The sequence below is a fragment of the Coffea eugenioides genome, chromosome 2 (assembly GCF_003713205.1).
Source record: "Coffea eugenioides isolate CCC68of chromosome 2, Ceug_1.0, whole genome shotgun sequence".
Classification (NCBI taxonomy): Eukaryota; Viridiplantae; Streptophyta; class Magnoliopsida; order Gentianales; family Rubiaceae; genus Coffea; species Coffea eugenioides.
Genome location: NC_040036.1, coordinates 36,777,709 through 36,800,036, shown reverse-complemented (window position 1 = coordinate 36,800,036; position 22,328 = coordinate 36,777,709). Strand labels below are relative to the sequence as shown.

General features: G+C 37.8%; 1 protein-coding gene and 1 non-coding gene across 2 annotated transcripts; one reads left to right on the top strand and one right to left on the bottom strand.

The window, feature by feature from the left end:
* Positions 1–5,345: 5,345 nt before the first annotated feature.
* LOC113764214 lies at positions 5,346–5,452 on the bottom strand. Its single transcript, XR_003467500.1, has one exon. It is a non-coding gene; the product is annotated as a small nucleolar RNA R71 (small nucleolar RNA).
* Positions 5,453–20,609: 15,157 nt separating this feature from the next.
* LOC113763952 (gamma-glutamyl peptidase 5-like) lies at positions 20,610–21,815 on the top strand. The gene is made up of 4 exons (XM_027307953.1): positions 20,610–20,963; positions 21,093–21,254; positions 21,360–21,527; positions 21,646–21,815. The coding sequence occupies exons 1-4, from the start codon at positions 20,640–20,642 to the stop codon at positions 21,742–21,744; spliced, it is 753 nt and encodes a 250-aa protein (XP_027163754.1). The 5' UTR covers positions 20,610–20,639; the 3' UTR covers positions 21,745–21,815.
* The last annotated feature ends 513 nt before the right edge of the window (positions 21,816–22,328 follow it).

Genomic DNA, 22,328 nt, shown 5'->3' with positions numbered 1-22,328 from the left:
GAAGGATGTCTTGCCAGGTGAATCACAGAAATTTTATCTGAAATATCCAAGCACTCCCCATTAATTAGAAACCCATCCAACCTCTTTGAAACCCTGGCTCTACCTCTCTTATTATTCGACCAGGTGAAGCTAGCTCCTGAGAAGCCTATATCAAAAACCCCAGCCTCCTCCATGAAAGACATGAAATCCAACCCCTCTGCTATAGCAAATGGACGGCCACCACTTTTTTCATGAGGTGCTAAAATAACATTAAAGTTCCCCCCAATACACCAAGGAAGAGATATTGACTTATCATTTAATAAGTTGCACCATAGTTCTCTACGCTCCTCCACTGAACACTTTGCATGAACAAAAGACATGATAATTAGACTAGATAGCAACATACTCTGAACATGCATAGAAATATGCTGGTCCGAATTACCCACAATGGAACATACAAAAGGACTGCTATAAAATACCCAAATATCACCCGAGTGATTAACAAAGACATAATCAAATGATAATCGTAGACGGATGGACTCCAATTTAGATACGTCTAATTTTGGTTCACAAATCACAACAAACTAAACGTGGTGAATACGTACTAATTTAATCAATCTTCTTAGATTAGGGGCTTTAGATACCCCTCTAATATTCCAAAATATTCCACTAATCATGAGAAAGAACCTAGAATGAGTTTTGGTGTGATGTTGTTGACCTTAACTGTCTGTCGGTTGGCACATTAACCCGCACACCTTTACCCCTCGCTTGTCGGCAATTCCTCTCAACGGCTACAGATTGGTCAATATTTAAAGGATGTACTGATGAATCCAGGGACTTGTCACGTGGGACAACCATTCGTGGAGATAAGTTTCCTGCATTAGTTGGCAAAACAACTTCATGAGCTGTATTTGATGTGGATTTTTCAGGCCCATCCCCACGCAACTCGACATAAATATTGTTAAGTTCAGTGGTGTCGGCAATGTGATGATGTTCGCCTCCAACAATTTGCTTTGCAATTGCTTTGGACCCGTCACCCTCAAGGCTGATGTCATTATAAGCCTTTTGCTTTAGCTTGTTTGATGTGTCGGCCATTTGCTTGGAGTCGATGATTTGCTGCTGGACATCTCCATAATTGTGCTCCACTACCATCTGGGACCCTTCACAATCATGGTCATGGTGAACGTTCAGATTAGCAGGAGTTTGCATGCCATCATCCGAAGCAGGTTGTCCATGTGCACCATCATCCATATTTTCTGTTTGTCATCCCGCATCAGCATTGCATTCTTCGGCAACAATTGTTTGTCCTTCGTTGGATGGCTGAGTAGGTCAATCAGGATTCTCAATTGCAGCTGTTGTGTTACCTTCATCCTCCTCCGCATTAGCTAATAGCACATTCTCAGAATCTTTCCCAATAATGAAAGTATTGCTCACAAATGGGCGAGCTGCCCTGATGTCATTGTTCTCATTAGATGCTTCTATTTGTAAAACCACAGTAGCGTCCAATGGTTTCCCTTCGTCGTCTAGCTGAGCAGATCGAGCACTCTTTGCCCTTGCATCTTTTGAGGTTCCTTCTTCATCAATCACACCAGGTAATGGCACTTCGGCAAGAACTTTCCCATTAAAATGGGTGTTACGCACAGTTTTACTATCTGCCATGAGGTCAGTGTTGCTGTGTAACTGGAAATCATGTTGTAGACGCTTGGATTGAAGATTTTCCATCTCAGTCAAGTTCTTCTTGCAATCCACAGTCAAATGACCCAATCTCCAGCAACAAGAACAATAAGGTGGTATATTTTCTGGAACAATTTTTTGCCAAAAACCTGATTCCCCTTCAACAGCTACCCAGATCCGTGGTACAACATGCTTCGATACGTCAATCTCCACACACACCCTGGCCACACTAGGGCATGTCCCAGCCGCCGTTGCCGAATCCAAGAACAATGGTCTCCCTACTGGAGAAAGAATGGAGAACAAAGAATGTTTATCGAAATAATGAATAGGTAAATTTGGAAGATTCACCCACACTGGTACCAGAGATGACTCTCTATACACATGAAACTCCCTAGTCCATCGGAATACACGCATCGGATATTTGCCCAATTGCCAGATCCCTCTCGTCCAAATCCTGTTAAAGTCTACTTCAGCAGTGCACTTAATCAAAACATGTCTATAATCCATTAATCCAATGGAAACTTGGTCTTTCAGATTTAATGAAGCAAAGAACTTGCGAGTATCCTCCAACGAAGGTCTCCCATGAGAAAATTTTCCAACCAAAGCCCATCGAAATGGTGCTACAAGTTTGTCCACATCTTCTCTGGAGAAAATGATTGCAGCTTCACCCTTATAAACAGACGCCTGCCGAATTTGGATAGGCGATGTTGAAGGCTGTGAAAAGAGTTGGGAAAAAGATTTTTTTGCTGTAGGAGACCCTTGCCCCTCAGCCGATGGCTGAAGGGCAGCCATGTAAAAACCTAAGATATTTCACGGTGAAACCAATCTTTTAGACAGAAGGTTTTAGAGAGAAGGAGGAGAGAAAGTTCAGTGATCTATATAAACCAAATGTGTGAGTAAGTTTTCATATAGAAACATGTTAGATGTTTCCACCGAATTGGACAACATTCATATGCTATAGGATGCATGTTAGATGTTTGTTAATTTGCCTTTGTTTCATTTATCCAAGGTACTAAGCTTGTAGCTAGTGCTGTGGATGCATACTCCAAGAGTTGAATTTGTCATTTTCTCTAGCCTTTTTTTCCCAACCACATGTAAGTCTGTCAGTTACTTTAGTTGAACTATCTATTCTATGTTTTTCACTGCTGTTAAACATTCATATTATAAGCATTTGGCCTATGCCTCTTGAGTGATCATGAACTAAGACGTGCAAATTTATTTTCGTTCCTTTTACGAAGACAAAATATCTACTAAATTTTCATCTTGAATTGTGAGTGATCATGGGTTTTGTTGTCCAAAATTGTAAATACAATTTGTAACTACAATCTGGAACAGTTTCATCTTGAATTGTTCAATTTTATGGAAGTAAATGCTATTGTTGATTACGTCTCATGTTGTTCTTAAATTTTAATAATCAATTGACGAAGATATTTCTTCAGAAATTTTGTATCTTTAGCTATTATTGCTGTTAGTTACTTTAGTTGAACTATGTTTTCTATGTCTTCCATTGTTGTTAAATATTCATATTATAAGCATTTGGCCTATGTCTCTTGAGTGATCATGAACTGAAATGGAAAAATTTATTCTGGTTCCTTTTGCGAAATTTATGTATCTTGGTGTTCAAGGGTCAACGCAACTGATAGGGTGTTAATTGTTAGTAATTTTATTGTTAATTCTCCTCTTTATCCTTGCCAAATATTGCTTTAATTGTCAATATATATTTATATTTGGTATTTGGATATAATTTCAGAAATTGGAGCAGAAACCTCTTGAGAAGATTATTGTGAAGCTTTACACAATTCTGGTGCAAACCAACGAGAAAGAATGGAATTGCATTTGGGAATTCAATTTGGTTAGACAACATATCAAAGTTGGTGGGGACCGCAAATAAGTTGTATTGTCTAAAGTTTGCTTTCTTTGCACATTTGTGGTATTGCTTTCTTGTTTGTGAACGTGTGCACTTGGTCAAAAGAGAAACCGACAAACCATAGTTGGCTTTGCTTTTGTTTTCGGTGGAGTTGATTAGGTAGGGAAGGAATGTTTTCTTTTGTAAGCGTGGAGTGAAGTTTCGGATTGGCTTGTGTTTATATGTGGGAGAGCCACACATTTCCGAGAGGAGTTTTTTTCTTCTTCTCTTCCGTGAGACTATTTTTATTGTATTAGACTACAGAGAATATAATTCTTATTTTTAATTATTAGTAAGAGATAAATGTCTTTGAGTTCAATTAAATTGCGTGGGAATTTTCTTATGAGGCGTGGCTAATTTTCTCCTCTAGTCAAGGATCAACGCGAAGACGCAGTCCCAAATATCTGTGAGATCTAATTAATTTTACGTGTTCCTTAAATTGTTAATATTTGCATGTTTTCTATTTTAATTTCCATGGGATTATTTTGTTAATTGGATATCAAGGGCCCGATGTGCAATTTGACTTATTAATCTCCTGTCAAATTAATCAATTAAATCCGTAATTGTTTAGTTGGTTAATATTAGTGACAACTAGTATTTTCACATACTAGGAGAACATGCAATCTGATTTAAATAACCCTCGTAGCGTGTTATTAATTTGGGTTAGGCTTTTCTAGTTTTTAATGCAATTAGGAAATTAATTCCTACGGTCGTACCTAGGAGTATTTCCTGGTTAGAGGTAATCAACGGTCGTACCTTGGTTATCAATAAATTAAGGAAAAGCTGGTCGTTAGAGTTTTTCGGCGACTATAACTAGCCTATTAATAAAATTAAGTGAATCTTCTTTGCATCAATGATCGGATGAATGGACTGTGTCTGCGTAGTTGTATCCTTGGCTAGAATTTACTTATTATTTATTTGATTGCTATTTAAATTTGTATTAATTAATTAATTATTTTTAGTTAAATTGTTTAATTATTTTTAGTTTATTTCTGATAAAAATCCCCCGTGTCCCGAACTTGAAAAGAATCGAATTTTTCCCAGTCCCTGTGGATTCGACCCTACTCACTACTATACACAGAAAATTCATTTTTCTCGAGTAGGTATTTATTATTGCACAGGCTCGACACCTGTCAATTTTTGGCGCCGTTGCCGGGGACTGGCGTTAATCATTTGTTTCTTTTTAAGTTCATTTTTTTTTTTGGTATTTTTCTAGTTCATGCCTCGCTTTTCTCGTACAGGCGAATTAATTTTCGACCCTGAAGTAGAGAAGACCGCGCGTAGAACGAGAAAAGAAACCAGGCGGCTCAGGGAGGAGCAATACGATATTGCACCTCAGGAACTTGATCCAGAGGTTGAGCCGACAAATTTGTCTGGTGACAATTCAAGTGATTCAGACCAAGAGGAAGTCACTATGGCAAATGCACGAACACTAAGGGAGTTGGCTGCTCCTGATTTAAATCAGCAGCCCTTGTGCATTACTTTTCCACATTTAAATGATGACACTCCCTTTGAACTAAAATCTGGTCTAATTCATCTCTTGCCATCTTTCCATGGTCTACCAGGTGAGGAGCCCTACAAGCACTTGCAAGAGTTCGACGTCGTTTGCAACAGTATGAAGCCTCCGGGAATTACAGAAGAGCAAATAAAAATGAGGGCTTTCCCCTTCTCTTTGAAGGACTCCGCGAAAGACTGGCTCTACTACCTACCGCCTGGTAGTATCACCACGTGGGATCAATTGAAGAAAAAATTTCTGGACAAGTACTTTCCGGCGTCTAGAGCTGCAAGCCTAAGAAAGGAAATATGTGGTATCAAACAACACCCAGGCGAGTCACTCTATGAGTACTGGGAGAGGTTTAAGAAATTGTGCACCAAATGCCCTCAGCATCAGATAAGTGAGCAACTGCTCATTCAATATTTCTATGAGGGGTTACTTTTCAGGGACAGAAGCATAATCGATGCTGCAAGTGGAGGGGCGTTAGTGAACAAAACCCCTCGAGGAGCATGGGAGTTGATTGAAGGGATGGCTGAGAACTCACAGCAGTTTGGTTCAAGAGAGGACATCCCGAAGCGTAGGGTGAATGAGGTGGAAACGTCCTCTATCCAACAGCAGATCTCCGAATTAACATCTTTCGTAAGACAATTAGCTGTGGGGAGTGCTTCACATGTCAAAGTGTGCGGGGTATGCACTGCCGTGGGTCATCCTACGGAAATGTGTCCAATGGTTCAAGAAGAAACTGCTGAACAGGTGAACATGGCTGGCCACGCGCCCGCGCCAAGAAAGCCGTACGACCCATACTCAAGTACCTACAATCCTGGTTGGAGGGATCACCCTAACCTTAGTTATGGAGGAAATAGGCAGTCTAACTTTGTGCCAAATAGACAGCAAGGACACCAACAGCAGTACCATCATCGCCCACCACCACTTTCAAACTCAAGTCCGTCCATGGAAGAGATGATGAAGCAATTACTTGCTAATCAACAAAAGACGGATTCAGACCTTCAAAGCATGAGAAATCAACTGGGACAGGTGCAATCATTGCAAAATCAAATGAATCAAATGGCTATAACAATCAACCGTTTGGAGTCCCAAGTTCAAGGAAAGTTGCCATCTCAACCTGAGGCGAATCCAAAGAATGTAAGCGCAATGACCTTAAGGAGTGGCAAGGAAGTTCAAGGACCCGAACCGGTGATTCCTAAAGACAAGGACGAGGAACGGATTGAGAAAGAATTGGAAGAGGAGGGCAGAGACAACAAAAATGTAAAGGTATCCTCGAACCCAATTCCTACAGCTAAAACTAATCCACCTCCCTTTCCTAGCAGGTTAGAAAAACCAAAGAAGCAAGACAAGGAAAAAGAGGTCCTGGAGATTTTTCGCAAGGTGGAGATCAACATACCCCTACTGGATGCGATTAAACAAGTACCCAGGTACGCAAAATTTTTGAGGGACCTGTGTGCCAACCGCAAGCGGTTGAAAGGGGATGAACGAGTTATAGTTGGGGAGAATGTTTCAGCAATTCTACAAAGAAAGCTTCCACCGAAATGCGGAGATCCAGGTATGTTTACTATTCCTTGTAGGATAGGTAATACTTTGATTGGGAAGGCCATGTTAGACCTGGGAGCCTCAATTAATGTCATGCCAAAGTCCATTTATGCCTCCTTAAACTTAGGCCCTTTGAAAGAGACTGGGATAATAATTCAATTAGCTGACAGGACCAATGCATACCCTGACGGGTTGATTGAAGATGTTTTGGTAAAAATTAATGAATTGGTTTTTCCAGCTGATTTTTATGTGCTCGACATGGAGGATGAACACTCCCGTGATCCGTCACCTGTGTTGTTAGGTAGACCCTTTTTGAGTACAGCCCGAACCAAAATTGATGTTAATAAGGGTACTTTGTCTATGGAATTTGATGGTGAGATTGTTCACTTTAACATCTTTGAGACCATGAAATATCCATCCGATTCAAATATTGGCTCTGTTTTCTCGATAAATGTTATTGACCCTGCTATACAGGAGGTTTTTGAAATTGAAGGCAGGGATGAACTAGAGGTCGTCCTGACCAGGCACTTTGAGTCCGAAACAACTTCTAGGGTAGAGTTGAGTGAAGAGCTTAAATGCGTGATTGGATCGTTGCAAACGTTACCAACCACGAAGACAAGGTATGATCTTGCACCGATTTTCATACCCGAACCTCACCAAAGGTTACTTCCATCTGTGGTGCAGGCACCTGTCTTGGAACTAAAACCACTGCCGAAACACCTAAAGTATGTATACTTAGGTGAAGGGGAGACACTTCCAGTGATCATCTCCGCGGGTTTATCAAAGGTGCAAGAAGAGAAACTACTTCGAGTTCTTAGGGAACATAAGCAGGCGATAGGATGGACCATCGCCGACATCAAGGGAATTAGCCCTGCGGTGTGTATGCACCGAATTCGACTCGAGGAGAATGTTAAACCCGTACGGCAAGCTCAACGGAGATTAAATCCTCTCATGATGGAAGTCGTAAAGAAAGAGATTTTAAAACTGCTGGACGTTGGAATTATATTTGCAATATCAGATAGCCCGTGGGTAAGTCCAGTACAGGTGGTCCCGAAGAAGGCAGGGGTGACAGTGGAATCAAACCAAGAGGGTGAGCTCGTACCAATTCGAAAGCCCACCGGATGGCGACAGTGTATCGATTACCGAAAGCTAAATGCCGTCACGAAAAAGGACCATTTTCCCCTCCCTTTCATTGACCAGATGGTGGAGCGATTAGCATGTCGAGCTTACTATTGTTTCTTGGATGGATTTTCAGGTTATTTTCAAATTGCCATCGCACCCGAGGACCAAGAGAAGACTACTTTCACCTGCCCATTTGGAACATTTGCATACCGAAGGATGCCATTTGGATTATGTAATGCACCTGCTACCTTCCAAAGATGCATGGTAAGTATTTTTTCAGAATATGTTGAGAAAATTATTGAGGTTTTCATGGACGATTTCAGTGTATATGGTGAAAGTTTTGAAAACTGTCTAGATAACCTGAAATTGATCTTAGTAAGGTGTATAGAAACTAATCTCGTGCTTAATTGGGAAAAATGTCATTTTATGGTTGAACACGGGATAGTTTTGGGTCATGTTGTATCATCTACAGGTATTGAGGTTGATAAGGCAAAAATAGATGTTATATCTACTTTACCTTACCCCGCGAGTGTGCGGGAAGTTCGTTCTTTCTTGGGTCACGCAGGTTTCTATAGAAGGTTCATCAAGGATTTCTCGAAAATTGGAGCACCCTTGTTCCAACTTTTGCAAAAAGATGTATCCTTCGAATTTGATGAAGCATGTAAGGGGGCATTCAATAAGTTAAAGGAGTTATTGATCACCTCACCTATTATCCAACCCCCTGACTGGAACCTCCCATTCGAGATCATGTGTGACGCCAGCGACTATGCAGTGGGTGCGGTATTGGGTCAAAGAGTAGGAAAGGCAGCTCATGCTATCTACTACGCATCTCGAGCCTTGAACGGAGCTCAATTGAACTATTCAACCACCGAAAAAGAGCTTTTAGCAGTTGTTTTTGCCTTAGAAAAATTTCGGTCTTATTTACTTGGTGCTAAAGTTATTATTTTTTCTGATCATGCAGCTTTGCGGTATTTGTTGACAAAAAAAGAGGCAAAACCGCGATTGATACGGTGGATATTATTGCTACAGGAGTTCAACCTGGAGATCCGAGATAAGAAAGGGGCGGAGAATCTGGTAGCAGATCACTTGAGTCGAGTACAAGTCGTCGAAGATGACATCCCATTGAGAGAAGCATTCCCCGAGGAGCATTTATTTTCTATTAACTCATCTTTGCCTTGGTATGCAGATATTGTTAATTTTCTAGTCACTGACAAATTTCCTACAGGATGGCCTAAGGCAAAGAGAGACAAGTTGAGGAGCGATGCAAAGTTCTACATTTGGGATGATCCTTACCTCTGGAAGCGGGGTGCTGATCAAATCATCCGTAGATGTGTAAGTGAAGTTGAATTTCAATCTATTCTAGCCTATTGTCACTCTTTTGCATGTGGAGGTCACTTTGGACCAAAGAGAACGGCTCGTAAGGTGCTAGAGAGTGGATTCTATTGGCCAACTCTATTCAAGGATGCCTACTCATTTTGTAAGTCATGTGATAAGTGTCAAAGAGTGGGTAATATCTCTCGTAGGGATCAAATGACTCAAACCCCAATGATTTTTGTTGAAATTTTTGACGTTTGGGGCATTGATTTTATGGGTCCTTTTCCTTCTTCCTTTGGTTTTTTGTATATATTGCTTGCTGTAAATTATGTTTCGAAATGGGTAGAAGCAAAGGCCACCCGCACTAATGATTCCAAAGTGGTTGCAGAATTCGTTAAGTCTAATATTTTTGTTCGCTTTGGGATGCCGCGAGCAATTGTAAGTGATCGGGGTACTCATTTCTGCAACAAAAAGATCGCTGCAATTTTTAGGAGATATGGTGTCTTGCACAAAGTCTCTACATCATACCATCCTCAGACAAATGGTCAGGCGGAAACATCGAACCGAGAGATCAAATCAATTCTAGAAAAGATGGTCCGACCCGATAGGAAGGATTGGAGTGTGAGACTAGATGATGCACTATGGGCATATAGGACAGCATACAAGACACCCATTGGCATGTCCCCTTACCGATTGGTATTTGGAAAGCCATGTCATCTCCCGGTCGAGTTTGAGCATAGAGCATTTTGGGCGGTCAAACAATGCAACATGGATATCGAGGAAGGCGGAATTCAAAGAAAGTTACAATTACTAGAGTTGGAAGAAATTCGAAATGAAGCATACGAGAATGCAGTGATCTATAAGGAGAAGAATCAGATCTTTCATGACCAACAGATCTCTAGGAAGACATTCGTCTGTGGGCAAAAAGTTTTACTATACCACTCCAAATTGAAACTATTTCCAGGTAAATTACGTTCTCGTTGGATTGGCCCTTTTGTTGTGACTAATGTCTTTCATTATGGTGCAGTAGAGATCCAAAGTTTGAAAACAGAGAAGAAATTTGTGGTGAATGGTCATCGTCTCAAGCCGTATTATGAAGGATTTCCAATTGAACGGGTGGAGATGATGCAACTGGAAGACCCGATTTGCTTAGTTTAAGCAAATTCTGGACTCCGTCTAGCCAAAGACGTTAAAGAAAGGCGCTTTTGGGAGGCAACCCAATTTTTTTTAAGTTGCTATTACTTTGGAGTGATTTTATGTTTAAAGTATAAGTTTGAGTAATTTTGTTATTTTTCATTTGTAGGTTTTGGAAAAGTGACCAAATGAGGCAAAAAAAGACGAAATTTGATCAAAGATCTCAATACCTCAAATTCAGTAATTGTGGTTTTTGATGCATTAAAGAGGTTTAGAATGCATGTATAGATCATTTTACATATGCGTGAATGGTTTATTTTGACATAGAAATGATCTATGATGCATTTTGGGAAATTGGGGTATCATTTGTAAATATTCAAAAGTTGAATTTCTGCTAAATTTTGCAGCAGAAAACGCGTTTTTCAATGAAACGCGCCACTGAATCGCGTTTTCATAGAATCGCGTTTTCAAATCTGCGCCTATAATTAAGAAAACGCGCCTTCAAAACGCGACAGGAAGTCGCGTTTTCTACCAGTCGCGTTTTCCAGCCTGTTCAGAAACCAAAAACGCGCCTTCAAATACGCGACTTAAAGTCGCGTTTTCTCACGTAGTCGCGTTTTCAATGCTGCAAATTTGGTGAAGAAACGCGACTTCACAAAACGCACCTTGAGGCGCGTTTTCTTGAGCCGCGTTTTCTGAGCCATAAATCCGGATTCTGTCCAGAATGCTCGAAAAAAAAAAAAAAATTTGTATTCTTTCTTTCCTTCTTTTCTTCTTTCTTTCTTCTTTTCTTCCCTGCTGCTTACCCTTTTTCCCCCTTTTCTTTTCTTCTTCATTCGCCGCCGCCAGAAGCTCCGCTGACCCACGACAGTCGCGGCAACTGGCTCGCGCGCCGCTCCTCCCTGTCGCTCGTCGACGCTGCCCACGTCGGACTCTGCTGCCGCAACCACTGCCCACCCCAGCTCTTCTCGCCGCTGCCTCGGCTCTCCTCGCCAAGGGTGACCACCAGCTCATCTCACCTCCTTCACCCTTGTCATAGCCACCGCCTCCAAGATCCGCCTGAAGCCCCGAAAGCCGCGCACCACCAGATCCAGCTACCGCAAACTCTTCTCTCTCACAGCCACCACCTTCATCGCACCACTGGCTTCGTATGCACGCGCCTGTCTCAATCTTTTTCTATTATTTTTTTTTATTTTATTATTTTATTATTGCAGTATGTTTTTATTATTTTTAGTACAGTACGTTTTTGAAAATTTTGCGTGTTTGGACTACCTGACATTTCTATTCCTCCTTAGTTGGGTACTTCTGTGTTACTTTGCTTGTTTCTTTTTACTTTGCTTGATTTTTATTTATTTAGTAGACTGACTTGTGGTTAGTCGTGTGATTTACTTATTGTGTTTAAACTGCTGTACTTTGTATCTAACTGTGGGTAATTTGTTACAGTTGTTTGTTCAATTGGGAGGTGCCTTTAACACTTAAATTTACTTAAACTGTTGTCTATTGTGGTTTGGAGTGATATTTGGAGAAAATGGTGAGACTCAGATCAACCTCAGGGGCTAATCCACCGATGTCTTGACGATTCAGGGGAGTTTCGTTGCCCATCTTCTTATTCACTATATATTTGTTACATTGAGGGCAATGTATACTTTAAGTGTGGGGGAGATTTGGATTTGATTGGAGTTTCTTTAAATTATTGCTTTTCTTATTGTTGTCTTGATGAATAAATGTGGCAACTCACTCTTCTATTGCTGGTTGTGATTTATCCTATGAATTTTGTTTAGATGGCAAGTAAAAGCATATTACCTTGGTGAATATCATGAGTTTAATGACTTGGTGCAAATTGTGGTTAAATTGTTTAGGCAATATAAATATTTAACTAGCAATTGTTGTGTGGATTGGGCAATTGTTGATCTTAGTTCTCTATATTAGGAGATGACGTGGGCCATGATCTTTAAATATTTGGTTTTCTGGTGCTTTAATTGTGATTAATAAATGACCCTACTCCGCTAGTGTCGTCACCCAGTAACCGGGAGTCTTCACCACAAGTGTCGACTTTCGCGTCAAAAAGTGACTATATATATGAGTAGTTAGTCCTGAAGCTGTGAAGAGTTGAGTAACTGGGCTCTTTCATCTAAAAATGTCAGAGTTCACGTCAAAAGACTTGAATAGCTTGGGACTGAGCATTTATTGAAAAAAAAATTATTATAAAAAAAAATAAATAAAAAAAAGAGAGAAAAGAAAATAATAAGTAAGCTTATGATTATGTTGGCCTGCCGATCCTTGTTCTTCAATGTTGAGATTTTGATTTTCAGTTGACCCAATTGCTAACTTTTGCTAGTTTAATATTTTGATTTCTTAGACGACTTAGCCATGAATTGGACGAGTCTATGATTTCAGGAGCTAACCGGGAGAAATATGTCTTGACACTTAGCCACTAAAACTTGATTTTGGGATAAGCGTAGCTTGGCAGTAAATGAAATGAGAGTTAGCCATTGTTGAATTTAGTTGTTCCCATGCTTGAGGACAAGCATGATTTAAGTGTGGGGGGAATTGATAAGGTGTTAATTGTTAGTAATTTTATTGTTAATATTCCTTTTTATCCTTGCCAAATATTGCTTTAATTTGCTTTAATTGTCAATATATATTTATATTTGGTATTTGGATATAATTTCAGAAATTGGAGCAGAAACCTCTTGAGAAGATTATTGTGAAGCTTTACACAATTCTGGTGCAAACCAACGAGAAAGAATGGAATTGCATTTGGGAATTCAATTTGGTTAGACAACATATCAAAGTTGGTGGGGACCGCAAATAAGTTGTATTGTCTAAAGTTTGCTTTCTTTGCACATTTGTGGTATTGCTTTCTTGTTTGTGAACGTGTGCACTTGGTCAAAAGAGAAACCGACAAACCATAGTTGGCTTTGCTTTTGTTTTCGGTGGAGTTGATTAGGTAGGGAAGGAATGTTTTCTTTTGTAAGCGTGGAGTGAAGTTTCGGATTGGCTTGTGTTTATATGTGGGAGAGCCACACATTTCCGAGAGGAGTTTTTTTCTTCTTCTCTTCCGTGAGACTATTTTTATTGTATTAGACTACAGAGAATATAATTCTTATTTTTAATTATTAGTAAGAGATAAATGTCTTTGAGTTCAATTAAATTGCGTGGGAATTTTCTTATGAGGCGTGGCTAATTTTCTCCTCTAGTCAAGGATCAACGCGAAGACGCAGTCCCAAATATCTGTGAGATCTAATTAATTTTACGTGTTCCTTAAATTGTTAATATTTGCATGTTTTCTACTTTAATTTCCATGGGATTATTTTGTTAATTGGATATCAAGGGCCCGATGTGCAATTTGACTTATTAATCTCCTGTCAAATTAATCAATTAAATCCGTAATTGTTTAGTTGGTTAATATTAGTGACAACTAGTATTTTCACATACTAGGAGAACATGCAATCTGATTTAAATAACCCTCGTAGCGTGTTATTAATTTGGGTTAGGCTTTTCTAGTTTTTAATGCAATTAGGAAATTAATTCCTACGGTCGTACCTAGGAGTATTTCCTGGTTAGAGGTAATCAACGGTCGTACCTTGGTTATCAATAAATTAAGGAAAAGCTGGTCGTTAGAGTTTTTCGGCGACTATAACTAGCCTATTAATAAAATTAAGTGAACCTTCTTTGCATCAATGATCCGATGAATGGACTGTGTCTGCGTAGTTGTATCCTTGGCTAGAATTTACTTATTATTTATTTGATTGCTATTTAAATTTGTATTAATTAATTAATTATTTTTAGTTAAATTGTTTAATTATTTTTAGTTTATTTCTGATAAAAATCCCCCGTGTCCCGAACTTGAAAAGAATATAATTTTTCCCAGTCCCTGTGGATTCGACCCTACTCACTACTATACACAGAAAATTCATTTTTCTCGAGTAGGTATTTATTATTGCACAGGCTCGGCACCTGTCACAAACTAATTAATTGACTTAATTGCTTCAAAGTTTATTGTTGGCATTAATTGCTGACGGTGATCATATATCTCTAGATTCCTCAACTTTTTCCATTTAAATGAAGAAATGCATACATTTTTCGTTGCGTTTCTGGGTTCATCAGCATTTGGTTAGACAGTATTCTCTCCTACATTTTATTGTTAAATCACTCTCTTTATGCTGATAGTTCATAGACGGTCAAATACTTTCATGATTCATACTATATTCTTCAAATCATCATCAATTTATCTTATTGTACCAAATTTTAATGGAAGCACGTTAGTAAAAATCTATCAATGTAATATGGTTTCTAAGGTTCATATGCATAACAGCTAATGATCAAGTGGTCATTTTTTTCAAGCACATTATACCAATATGTTTTATAAGATCCAAAATTTGACAATGGTTTGTCAATATAGTTCGACCTATCAAGCCCCTCGGAATAGCTTTTATTTAAGATCGATTACCTGTAAGCTTAAATTAGATAGTATCTCAATTAGGGAGTGATGAACCGACTATTATAGTCAATTTTGTACAATCCCTTTTATTTTGGTACTTTCTGCATTCTACCTATTTTAAAATTTTGATAATCCTCCTCATGACTTGTTAACTGTTGTGGGTATGGGATGAGAAATGAGTTGAATGATATGGAAAAAAGGAGTGTAAGTAAGAAATCTCATATTCGAGACCTCCCACTTACACAAAAAATAAAGAAAAAAAAAAGCTATTGTGGATATTGCAACATCAAAATTGAGTTCAAGAAAATATATATTTGGTTGCGGAAATAAGGTTAAAAGATTTTGCTAAACATATTACTCTACTCAATGTCAGTTTGAAAATTGCATTTATCATTTTTTTTATAGTATATGTCTAACATACGTCCAACGATCATCTTAATTTAATCAGGAATGCAGCAAAGCCACGTGGCTTCCTTTGGTCGATTTCTCTTGTTTGCCTGGCTCTTGTGGATCAATTTCGTAGTTGAAGGCGATGAATCGGCGATCATTGATGTCTGCAAGAAGACAGGCCGTAATTTTGATTTTGCTATGATTGACTGAAGAGGAAGCAACAAAGCGACGAACCAAACTTTGCTGCTGTGGAAGCCAATTGTGGATTTGTTACTTCGTCACCGTCTCAGGCATCGAGCCTCTAGTGCTTGGATGGGCCTTCCCAAGATTCGAACCCTGGTCCCTTTGGATAGAGACCAATTGTGGATTTGTCACCTCGTCATATCTTTGGGTTACTTTGAAGTCGCAGTTAAAGCACGGAGATTGAAGCGAAAATCAGACGCCATAGAATTTCTCAACAACAGTTATGATTATTTGCGTAAGTGCGTTGAACGGAGCGGGCAGATCAACCGTTCCTGAACAGTCTAACATTTTTTAAACATTTTGTAGTTCTATGTAAACTCCCTATACATCCTTACAACAGTGGTGTGATATTTTGTTACTGTTTATATGGGTCTCATATGTAATAATTGTATTTCTATTGTTAAATTTTACAAATAGTTTACGTAAAGTTACATTTTATTTAAAAAATATTACATCGTTCAGAACGGTTGTTACTTACGACCGTCTGTGCCCTTGGTCTACATTGAACGTCCCGTTCCAGTTGAACATCTCGGACAATTAAATACAGCCGGAGGTCTCAATGGTGGCAATGAGCATTGTCTCTCTACCATCATTTTCATAGTTTTGCTCCAAATTGATATTTGATAGCTAATGTAAAGTATATCATGTCAATCTTCAATGGACTTTAGTTGATTGCTATTTTCTTGTTACTTGGTTACTATATTATTTACTTTATGTTTATCCATTCTTCACAAATAAATTCTATTGATTTTACGTAGTCATTTTCAAAGTTAGAAGACCTCTTGAAGCACAGCTAATTCTTATGAGTAATGTCTTATCTTTTTTGTAATTTGTCTTTGTGCACCATTAGAAACGATACCAATGTCAATTTCATAAAAGTAAATAAAATTAACTCGTTTATCCAAGCTTGTGGAAATTTTAACACATGTAACCATTTGATTAATGCGCTAGAGTTCACTTTACATGTACCATAAGATAGATGAAAGCAAAATGTATATAAAATTGCTGTATGCACATTCTAAATTAACCTACAATTAATTGAATAAAATCGCAATGAAATTGGAATTGGCAGAGATCAGCATGACTTTGTGAACTGCATAGGATAGGATTTTGGTGGCAAAAAAATTTTTTTTTGCTATCTGGCCTTAAAATTGCCTATTGATCATCCTATTTTCTGTCCTTTGTAAATCTAGGCCAGCCAAATATGCACTACTTGGCATCAAACAAAAACAGCTGAAGAAACGTAGAGTTTCATATGGTATCTCAATTGACAAAGTGCCAATGAAGAGCTGCCAACATTCATTACAAACTCTCTTTACATGAATCAATTCAAGGAATGAAAATGATGACAGGAACTGGATTTAGTGTTCTAATTTGCAATGATAAATTCCAACCCACCCTTCAATTTAACACGAGTCAAATCATGTTTTATTCGCATACTCCTTCAGCAGATCTTGGTGTCGGCCCTCACTGCGATTACCTTCCCACCAAAATTCACATAATAAGCTTAGAATAGACCTTCAAAATGGTCTGACTTTGATCCCCCAAAAAAAATTTTTTTTTTGGTGGAAGGCAATCCCTCGGCCATCATCTAGAAAACAATGCGATAAGCTACTTTAATTCTTTCAAGAAAATTTTCATCTAGATTCGAAACTCTTTTTAGATCACGGAATTGAACACTTAAAATTTTATGCTGGTTGGACATTTGAGGTTCATGAATCTCACTACTCTTCGAGATGATCATATATTCCAAATGAAGAATTCGGACGCAGAGCTGCTTGTTGAACCTGTCTAATGAATGCGGGCAAGTACATCTGAGTTAGAGAATAATTCTCCTAAGAATATACTTGTTTTTAGAATCTGATAAAGAATATAGCTATGTCATAAAATTCTCTTTTGTTGTCAAGGATCTCATTATATTATCTATCCATTTTGGGAGAAAGTCTACATAACCGGCCTCACCACCAGCTCGAGGGAAGCTGTGCCCTTAGTTCTTATCTGTATACACATTTCATGGTTCTCAATTAAGCCTAGCTGCTTCAATGGAATCTTTACATCACAATGAAAAAGAAATGTACAGAAGGAATGTTTATATAATTCGAGCATTGCTGCTGATTCTTGAACCGTAATGGTTGTCGAATATACAGTAGATTGTAACCCCATACCATTTGTGCTAACACTTATTTACTTTTATTTTTTTTCCATGTTTGTGAAAAGAAGATATCAATAGTTACAATGACTTCAGGGCCATGAAAGGCCGATAATTAAGCAAAGAAAAAGAATTACAAAAAAAGCACTAGCGTGGTGAAAGAATAAGTTTCTTTTCTAGGTGAAACATGTGTGCAAGAACTTAACCCTCTTTCCTTATTTCTTAATTATTTTTAATATCTTTAAATGATTTTGCCAATCCAGCTTTAAAAATGATAATACTTTTGAATTGATTATCATAAAAGGTAATTTCCTATATTATTGATAGATAACTATATAGGAATCACAAGCCGAAGAGACATTGGTCTAAATGAATAAGGTGGGAGGGCCTTAGACCCCATAAATTAGAGGTTCTAAATTTAAATCACTCTGTCATCTCTTGTTTCTTAAATCTCATCCCTCTTCTCCTCTAAAAAAAAAAAGAAAAAACTATATCGGAATCACGAATTTGAAAACATTTTGACCCTCATAGTTGTAATTTAGCGCCTTTCTTTTTCTCACAAAACATGGTGCAAACCACTTACATGAACTCATTGAGGTATATAACTGCTAAAAAATTAAAAGGGATAACGTTGTTCTTAAACAAAAAAAAAAAAAGAGAATATGTGGGTTCAATTCAAGAATTTATTCAGTCACGAGTCACGACACATAAGTTGCAGTAAAAAAATATGATTTTACCAAATGCTTGAGAAGGTCAATAGTGAATAGCAAAACGGGTTTGCTTAAAAAGGTTATTTGACAGAGATATATGAATGACCAATGTTTCAGCCGAATGTGGAAATACCGAGGGGAAAGAAATTTGCTGTCTATTTGCAACGGTTGCTATCAAATCTTGATCACTAATTTATTTGGACCCCAACTTCTTTTTTTTTTTTGGCAACAATTATGAGAAAACTACAAAAAAAAAATAATAATAATAGTGTTCAGTCTTTTTCAATTAAACTACTCGAAATGAAACAAATAATTTGTTGCATACGTATAAGGTGAACATTTTTCTTCATATATTCACGTGATTCATATGGAACTCTGTAGTTATAAAAACTAATACATAATCCGAGCATCATGCATGTTTCACTTCATCTATTAATGCTGCAGGCAAGAAATATATTTGATATTGCATATTTTACTCTTCTTTTTGACCCCATTAATTATTGCTTGTACTGGAGATTGCAGTCCCGTGAACAACACCCTACCACATATTATTGGATTGTGACAATTCATTCGCATTATATATAATTGGACAGAGTCAATCAAGGACCTGGTCTTTGGTATATCCAAGTTTCTGCGTATAAGTAAATGCGATTATACAAACAGAAAATCATTGATAATCGTGATTGCATGTGTATTTGCTACAAATAATTACTGAATAAGAATTAATGACGCTCTGAGTTATTTGTCCTGGTAAGTAGTAGTAACAGGATCCAATAAAATTGGAGAAAGATCTCCTTCCACGAGCTATAGAATCAGTTGCATCTTCAATCCCACAAAGCATAAGGGGAGATCCGATAACACGAAGGCTCGTATCAGAATAAAATATCACCGCAGAATCAAACATTCATTTTTGTTTCTTATTTGATGTTACATATGGTGCCAATTGCTCAATCGAAATGGAAAAAATGCTTCTTTTCTTTTTTCCCTGGAACTGTCATCTAATGATCTAGACAACAGCCAAAGGTTGTTATCCAAAGGTTGGCCAAATTCTTTGATCTAGACATCAGCCACCTAACCCTACAACTGTTTCATCTCGTCCTTTTTTTTTTTTTTTTATCCCCCCCCCCCCCCACCACCCAAAACACCAAAAAAACCCACAAAATTGGCAACACCATCCAGTGAGGGTGCTAGCCCCAAATTTTATGCGCTCCCTTCCGATGTCTCAATATTAATTATCCTGTGTAGAGTTATACAAGACAGTGTAATAATTAATAAAAACAAATATAAATAAACCGCTAACATAACAAATACTATATAAAACTAGGATTAATCTTTCATACACTGACAGTGTATACACTATCAGCATTGGATGAATAATAACTATGTAAAATTTAAATTTGAAATTCAACTTTTGCACACATGTCATGAATCAAGTGGTGATAGTGTATACACTTTCAGTGTATATAAGATTTACTCTATAAACCAACGTGTACTACTTACCTGCAAAATCTAGCACAATTTCAACATTTTATCAAATTTTGTCTCAAACTTGACTCTCCACCGCACAAAATTGAAATGGAGAGATGTTGGCATTGAATTGTCCCCTACGGTTGTCTAGAAGAATCGTTGAAAAACTCATCCCACTTTTTAATGGTGAATTTTGGTATCTGCTTTTATTAAATTGACGGCCTAGAGTTAGAGTACAAGACATTTTTCTTGGTAAATCCACTTGAAAAAACAATTTCTAGAGAATATTATTTCAAAAAAGTTCTTTCAGAAAATTAGCACAACACCGCCTACGTGACCCTCCTACGTGGCTATAGTATATGTGCATTGTCCATTCCATATTCGCCCTTAGAGGAATAATGGAAAGGGCACTTACCTTCTCATGTTACTATCTTTCTGTCTTTCTTTTATTTTTTTCTTTTTGTAATCTAGAAATAGAGTACAAAACTTTTGACTAAGCAAGGATTCGCCTCTATACTCTCTACTGTAGATCTTTAATTAAAATCTTGTAGATCCCACATAAATAAAAAAATTAAGTTGGCTAAGTTGTATGCATATTCTTGTTATTGTATGGCAGCTGGCTATCTAGGATTGCATATTAAATGTTGACAAAATTGTCTTAACTTTTGAAACGAACAAAATTGATAGAATATTAACATAACAGTTACCATTTTTATCATCCATAATATTTTACTTTGCCCATATATTTGACTCCAACTCGTGCTTAAAATATAAGTAGATAGATTCAGAAGAAACCGTGTCACCCATCACCACACCTGCACTCTTCTTATTGCTCATCTTTCACATGTTATATACTGTTACAAAAACGTTGTTATATGTTTTTTTCATATCATTTTACTGTGTGAAAATTCACGTAGCACACTAGTCGGAACCCGATGCTTTATTCTTGCTCCTTCCTTTAAATGGATCACTGTCCGCTTCAGATTTCCCATAGTTCACACCAAAGCCATAAAAAGGCACACATACACAAACAGAAGAGTTCTGAGTTTTATACTGAAAGTGTTATGAGAATGCAGATGGAGGGAGAAAAAAGGTATGCTTTACTACTTGCAGCAACGGACTCAGACTATGTGAAGAAACTTTACGGAGGATATTTCAATGTTTTTGTTGATGCATTAGGGGATGAAGGGGAGAGATGGGACTTATTTCGCGTCGTCGAGGGGCATTTTCCAGAAATGGATGAGCTTGAAAATTATGAAGCATTTGTTGTCAGTGGAAGCCCTTATGATGCTTATGGCAATGAGCATTGGATTCTCAAGCTTTGCTTACTCTTGCAAACTCTTTCTGCCATGCAGAAGAAAGTTCTTGGTATATGCTTTGGCCACCAAGTAAGTAATTCTAAAATCGTTCATGGTTATGTTTTCATTACTTCAAGATCATTCTTCGTGTATATGTATCATGTATCATGCTTTGGAGTTTGGAGTATGATTTAACTCATTCTGTCGTTCGTGTTATAGGTCTTGTGCAGAGCACTGGGAGGAAAAGTTGGGAAAGCCTACACTGGATGGGATATTGGAGTTCGAAAAATTAGAATCCTAAATGAATTCTTGCCTTGTAACTTCCTTGAGTTAGATGAAATCCCACCAACCCTTTCAATCATTGAGTGCCATCAAGATGAGGTCTCTCTCTCTCTCTCTCTCTCTCTCTCTCTCTCTCTCTATCCGTAGGTGCCTCTGTGTGTGGATTTGTGCGTGTTTTTTTGTCACATTTCATGAAATTGACAGGTGTGGGATGTCCCTGTTGGGGCTGAAGTAATTGCATATTCCGATAAAACTCGAGTGGAGATGTTTGCATTTGGGAACCACATTCTGGGAATCCAAGGGCATCCAGAGTATACCAAAGATATTCTCAACAATTTAATCGATCGTCTGCTGTCTAATGACTGTATAGAGGTAGAAATCGATCACCCAATGTTTCTTATTTTTCAGTCAGTGTAACATCATTTTTTGTACTTTGTTACACAAGTATTTAGCATTCTTATGAAAATTCTTCTTATCAAAATTTATACAGAGAGGGTTTGGTGAAGATGTGAAGACACAGTTATTGATGGCGGATCCAGATAGGAAGTACTGGGAAAAAATCTGCCAAAGCTTTCTCAAAGGCAGATAGAATTTTTCGAGAGTGGAATGTAATTTTTATTCCTGGCACAACAAAATTTTGTATCACAGTACCTAATTGAAGAACGGTGGAACCAAGTCGAATGCATATATAATGTGCTTCCTTTGATGTTATAAGCGCGTATTTTAACTCAGTTTCTCTAATCATCTAAACTTCATCATTCATGATATTTTGCCGCAATTAAATTCAAAGCCGAGGAATGAAATTTAATTGGCTCGACAAATTGAATAACATGGATTGTTTTCAAGACTCAACGTAGTTAACAATAGAGACATCTCTTTTCTCTCCCTTTTCTGTAGAACTCTTTCAGTCAAGATCTTCTTCATCTTTCCTATGGGAGAGAGGCCAAATCTGATCTTTCTCCATGGGAGGAAGTACTCTTTATAGTTTTTAGTTTCTCTTATTTGAATAAATCCTCTCTTAGAATTCTAATGAGAGATTCTTCTCTTCTCAAAACTCTTAGTGAGAGTTCCTTTTCTCTAAGTTGTTCTAAGGAGAGTTTTATTCTGTTTTAAGTTTTTCCTTATTAGAGTTTTTTAGGTTTTTATCTTTATGAAATTTGAGATTCTGTAAAT